Here is a 5,976-nt window from a genome sequence, read left to right as displayed (position 1 = left end):
CCCCCTGCAACTCCTTTCCTCCCCCCACCCCTTTCTCCTCCCAGGCCCAAAGCAGAGGACTCCACTGGAGTCACAGAGTCGCCTTTGAACCGCAAGTGAACTCGAGGGCTGTATTTGCAGCCGAGCTCCCGCCGCTGCCTCCCAGTGAGGTGTCCGTTCTTGCCCTCCCTCCCAGGAGAGCGCAGTCCCGGGCTCGTCAGTTACTGAGCTAGGGTGCTAGGAAGCCTATCTGTCCTCCCCTTTGGGTGCTATTTCCTCCTCCACCCGCCTCAGCCTCCCTCCCACCCCACCCCCCGCCTTTTTTTTCTTGTTGCGGGTTTGGAGCATGGTTTTCGAGTGATTTTTTTCCTTTTTCATGGACAGTACCTGCATCCTTAGCAGTTCGGAGTTGGCTTCTGTTTTCCGTTAGCGCTTTGCTGCACGGACAAATGCCTACAAATGCATTTAGGAGCCCACAGGACAAGGCGTGGAAATGTCTCCCCCACGGCAAAAACGTAAGTAGCCCACCCGCCGGGGTAGAGGTTAGACCAACCCCTCTCTCCACCCCCTGGATCCGCTGAGCCGGTTGGAGATCTGTGATCGGCTCCCCGGCGCTCTTAGGAGCTGGGAGCGGGAGAGCAAACCGTAGCATCCTCCCCTTGTCTTCTCAGTTTGTAAGATACAGTGTTTGAGAGGAATTCCCGTGCCAGAGGGTCTCAGACGGTTTATGCTAAAGCGATCCTGCGGCTCGGGAGGAACAGCTCGCTGGCGCGTGTCCCAGTGTCCTCCGCTGCGACTCCAGAGCTGGGCTCCGACGCCCGCGCGGGCTCTGCTCTCGCCGCCCTCGTGCCCTCCTTCCCTACTCCAACAGCAGGGTCTCCCGCAGAGGTCCTGCTTCCTCGCGGTGCTCCTCAGGGCGTCCAGACCGGCGGTTGCTGGGACGCTAGCGGTCCCCGGGCTCTATTTGCGCGGCCTGGACTGCTGGGCACAAGCTTGGGGCAGGGTTGCCCGGTGGGGGGAGGGGGTGCCTGCAGAACCTAGGGGGTCGGGGCACTGCTCGACCCACCAGCCCAGAGGCAATCGCCTCTTGTTAGAAGGCCAGCAAACGTGCTGCCCATCTGGAGCCGAGGCTACGCTCTGCCCACTGGCCTGTCAGTGGAGAAGTGGCGCTTGCTGCGGGGACGCAGGTCGGGGGGAGGATGCAGGACGCGGGGGCGGGGCTGCCCATGCCGGGGAGGGTTTGGGCGGCACCCTACCTCCCTTTTGAGCTCTGTACCTGCACCCACCCCGTCCCAGGGAAAAGGGCATGGATAGGGGCTGCACAGCCTTGGCTGGCTGCCCTGGTCCCCCTGGATGAGGTCAGTGGGTTACACAAGTTTGCTTCTGGCCCCCGGAGAGAGGAGCGAACGCGGCTGTGGTGGCTTTCTGCAGAGAGGCTGCCCCTAGGGAGAGGCGGTGGGAGGAGGGCAGGGGGCAGAACTGACCGCGTCAGCTGAGGGCAGGCGGAGGCGGGATGCGGAGAAAGACCGCCTTGTGGCACTGTTTGTATGGACACGTGCTTCCCAGCCGCGTGCCGCCGAGCCCGGCTGCCCGGGGCGCTCGCTCGCTCTCCTCTGGCCGCGCCCCGCTGACCGGGATGCAGCTCCTCGCGCACCCCTTTTCGGTTGAGCCAGTGAGGAGGAACGCTCGCCACCTCCGCAGCTCTTTCTGGGCGTGCAGCGCGGTCCTGGAGGCTCGGGAGACCCGGGTGCGTGAAGAGGTCAAGCTCTGCCAGTTCCTTCCCTGAGCGGCTCACTCGGCTCACGGGGAGTTCCCAGCCAGGAGCTTTCCCGCCACTTTTCTGGATGAACCTCCCTCTGTGTGGACCCGCCCGGAGAGCGGGGCGCGGGGTTGGACCTGTGGGAACTGGCGCATCTTCCCGCCGATCCGGGGCTGGTGCAGAGCAAGGCTCGACACCCCGCGGGTCCAGGGCCACCCGGAGAAGCCGGGCGAGGCCCTGTGCTTGCTGTGCTGCCGCTCCCGCCCGCGGGCTTTCTCCCTGCCTCTGCGCGAGGCCCACGTCGCTGACTAACATTCCCCTTGGTAGTTGTGACCAACCTCGCGGATTAAAGCCGATCTTCTGCTCCTGGCCTCTGTCTTGTTTGGTTTACACTTCCCTTCCAGACGCTCCCAGAAAAAGCCCTGCATAAATTCTTGGGCAGTTTGGGATTTGTAAATTGGGTCCAGATGATTGGGGGGAGGGAGGCAGGGAAACCAAATAGAATGGATTCCACTGGAGGAACTTACGAGGAAAAATTATACTACGTGGAATGGGAAAAGAACCCTCGTGGGGAGACGTCGGGATGGGTGAAGGCGCTGGTCTCCCCTGACCTCTTGGAGGGCCCCCCGGTCAGGGACTTTGCAGACTTTGGACATCTCGTCCTAGCCAGTTTATTCCATTACGGTGGCCTGTGGGGATGGGCTGCAGAGAATTAAGGATAATTCTTAATCACATTAGGTGCCAGAACCCCACAGCTGCAACCACACATATGCAAAGTGGGGGAAAGGTAATGATCAGGTAGTTAATCGTTTCTAGAAAAAAATCAAATTTCCCTAAAGAATTTGTAGTTCTTCAGTTTGAAAAAAAATGCCACCAAACCGGGGGGAGGGGGGGGGGGAGAGACAAGCCGGTAAAAACAGCTGATTAAGCTGATGCTAATGTCAGGCCACTGAATTAAACTTTAGAGTCCCTAATGAAATCCCTGAGGTTTTAATCTTCCACCATCCTTTTGTGGTGATGTTTTGTACAAGCAGTAGCAGCTTTTTAAAATTACAGTTCTGATTAGTCACCCCCAAACATTTACAGTTTAAAACTTGATCCTTAAAGACATTATCTTTCATAGGGCTGCTTTTAGAAGGGTTGCCTAATGTGAATTTGTAGAATTAATAAAAAATTAAAATCCCAAAGTCAGCGTTAGATTATCAGTCAGGCCATTGTGGTAGTTAAAGTGTTTTTATAACCAAGAAAAATTTTGGATATAAAGATCTATTTTCTTAGCTGGCTTGAAATTCTGTTTTTTAAGTTGCTTAGTTATCTTTGTGTTCAAATAAATGTTTAAAATAAACTAATGTCTCAGAGTGAGGACATGTGATTTATGGAAAGTAATTCTGAGTGTTCTTTAGACATTCTGCTTGGTAATCTGTGAAGATGCAGGAGAAAAATTAATTTTATTATGGCAATTAGAATAGCTGTGGTAGTTTCCTTGCCATGCCTTGCAATTATGACTAATTTAGAATTTGTAACTTTGAGTGAGAAGTAAAGATCATTTCATTTTCAATCTCATAAAAGGCTAAAATTATTGTCATTCATTTACTTATCATTCATTCCCTCATTTATTCAACAAATGTTTACTGAGTTCCAACTATGTGCCCAGTGTGGATTTAGGTGATGGGGATACAATGGTTGAGCAAGACAGAGATACAATTACTGTCCCCTCAAAGTGCCTAGTCTAATAGAGGAAATAGTAAATGAAACAACCAAGTAGAGTTGTCCCTCCCCCCATCCACGGTTTCAGTTATTCAAGGTCAACTATGGTCTGAAAATATATAATGAAAAATTCCAGAAATCAACAATTCATAAGTTCTAAATTTTGTGCTGTTCTGAGTAGTGGGATGAAATCTCACACCTTCCCCTCTGTCCCTTCCAGAACAGGAATTATTCCCTTGTCCAGCATATCTATGCTGTATTCGCTGCCCTCCCGTTAGTCACTTAGTAGCCATCTTGGTTATCACATTGACTGTCTGATAACTGAGGTATCTGATCATTGCAGTATCATGGGTTGTGTTCAAGTAACCCTTATTATACTTAATAATGGCTCCAAAGTGCAAGAGTCACTTTCTTAGCTAAACAAGTAGAGGTTAGAGAGACCTGACTTTTCTTGATCTTGGGATCAGTGTGCAGGTAGGAGATGCTAGAGAAGTTATAGATTTGTTGAATTCAAGACTACCTGATAGTCTTTTACTGACTGAAGATTGTCTGATTTATTCATTCATTTAAAAATCTTTATTTAACACTAGTACAGTGTGTGCCAGTAACTTTGCTAGGTTGTGCAACAATCAGTTTCACAATCTCTGTAGTATTACTAGGACAGACTAGTTTATGTATATTTTTCTTTCCTCTTACTGACTGGACTTGAGGCATTTTGATTTTCTGAAGTCCTTAAGCATTTATCTCCCTTGCACTTCATGAATTGCTTCAATGATAGGAACTGAATCAAAACTTGTAATATGCTTCACACTAGATTATTGCTAGATTAGCACCTATTGAGTTAAACTGATATCTTGAGAAATTCATTGTATATAAGTTAGTGACAATACTTTACTCCCTGAATCATCCAACTTTCCAAAACTTGTAGTATGCTTCACACTAGATTATTGCTAGATTAGCACCTATTGAGTTAAACTGATACCTTGAGAAATTCATTGTATATAAGTTAGTGACAATACTTTACTCCCTGAATCATCCAACTTTATCCTCACTGTTGTGATGAGGAATTTTTCTTCGGTTATTTTGGGAACAAAGAACAGAAATTTTACTATTTCTGGATCTTAGCAACTAGTAAAGAGCAAAATCTGTAAAGCTGCCATGACTTAGAGGAGGTTTTGGCATGTAAAAGGAGTGTGGTGGAAATTGCTGATGTTATCGATGTATATCACATGTGTGTTTTTCAGATTAGTTCACCGTTTTCAATTGGTTTAAAAGAAAACCACAAACTCACAAAAAAGTTTTTTTATTCACAAGGTTTCATAACTCCTTCTTACTATTATAAGTTGAATCTATGTAGGAATGAACATCAGTAGCCTAAAGACGTATATTATAATACCTAAGGGTCTCATGGGTACCTTAAATGAAAAGATCCAAGGAATTCCCCTAAAGTAACTTGGATCCTTCTGATAAAGCTGGATAGTTCTAAGAATCATCTAGGGAAGATGCCTGAGATGGGCATTAGTCCCTTTTCTGAGTACGGTCTTTAGATAGTTATTTTTTGCCTTATTCCCTTCAGGTCTGTACCCTTACATGTCTACTTATGCTTGGTCTGTGGCTGATGTCAAACTGAAAATGTGGCTAGCCAGCCAGACATGTGCAGCATGTTTCATATTTTGTCAGATATCTATATCATGGGTTATATTTTTTGAACCTTTATTAAATGTTTTTTTACCATATTACTGACGTCTTTAGACCTGGTCTGATTTTATTAAATGTCTGAGTGTTTGTACTTCTGTTACTTTGCATTAGTGACACATGGTCCAGACATATAAAACAGTGAGCAAAAGCAAACATGCTTTGAATATTTGAAAACTATTCATATTTAATACACTAACAAGACCTTTTGTTGGAGTAAACTAAATATACAAACAAATTAGCAAACTTAGCAGACTGTTTTAGGTTACTTAATTAAAAGAGTATTTGACCAAAACTGTAGGAAGACCTTTCCGGATTTGTAGTTAAACATGTCCTTTATATATAGTGATTTATATAATATCTTGCTAAGTAATTTGGTTTTTGTTCTCTAATGCCAGTATATTAATAGGATCCCATCATACACACAAATTGCAGGATTTTATATATAAAATGTAAAATATAAAAATATAAAATTTATATTATATCATGACATAATAGATGAATCAGCTAAGACTCAGAAAAGGACAAAGAACAGCTGCTGCCCTTAAGGACTCTATTATCTACTGTTAATGTGTAAACCTGATGTTTTTTCTTTAATAAGGGAATGTATAGTAAATATAATAACATAGAGGGGGAAACCCAAAGAAACAATCCCAGCCCAAACAGACAATTCCCAGAAAGCTTGGATTCATTAGACATCCGTTTTATACAACGATAGAGTTTGGCTCTTTATCAAACTGATTATATCAATGAAACTTGATCTCTTCTCTGGGTTCCCACTTCAGAGATAAGAAAAACAGTGAAATTAAAAAAAAAAAAAAAAAAAAAAAACCCCC

At 46.0% G+C, this 5,976-nt stretch overlaps 1 protein-coding gene across 1 annotated transcript in view; it reads left to right on the top strand.

The window, feature by feature from the left end:
• Positions 1-358: 358 nt before the first annotated feature.
• Positions 359-5,976, top strand: part of LOC103608177 (collagen alpha-1(XXIV) chain-like) — a gene marked incomplete at its 3' end in the record, with an annotated part of 71,120 nt that continues 65,502 nt past the window's right edge. The window contains 1 exon segment of the mRNA XM_008592620.1: positions 359-494. Within this exon segment, the coding sequence (XP_008590842.1) occupies positions 439-494 (56 nt within the window).

Source organism: Galeopterus variegatus, unplaced genomic scaffold (assembly GCF_000696425.1).
Source record: "Galeopterus variegatus unplaced genomic scaffold, G_variegatus-3.0.2 Scaffold8107, whole genome shotgun sequence".
NCBI classification, from domain to species: Eukaryota; Metazoa; Chordata; class Mammalia; order Dermoptera; family Cynocephalidae; genus Galeopterus; species Galeopterus variegatus.
The sequence above is the reverse complement of the archived record's forward strand: the minus strand, read 5'-3'. Positions and strand labels throughout refer to the sequence as shown.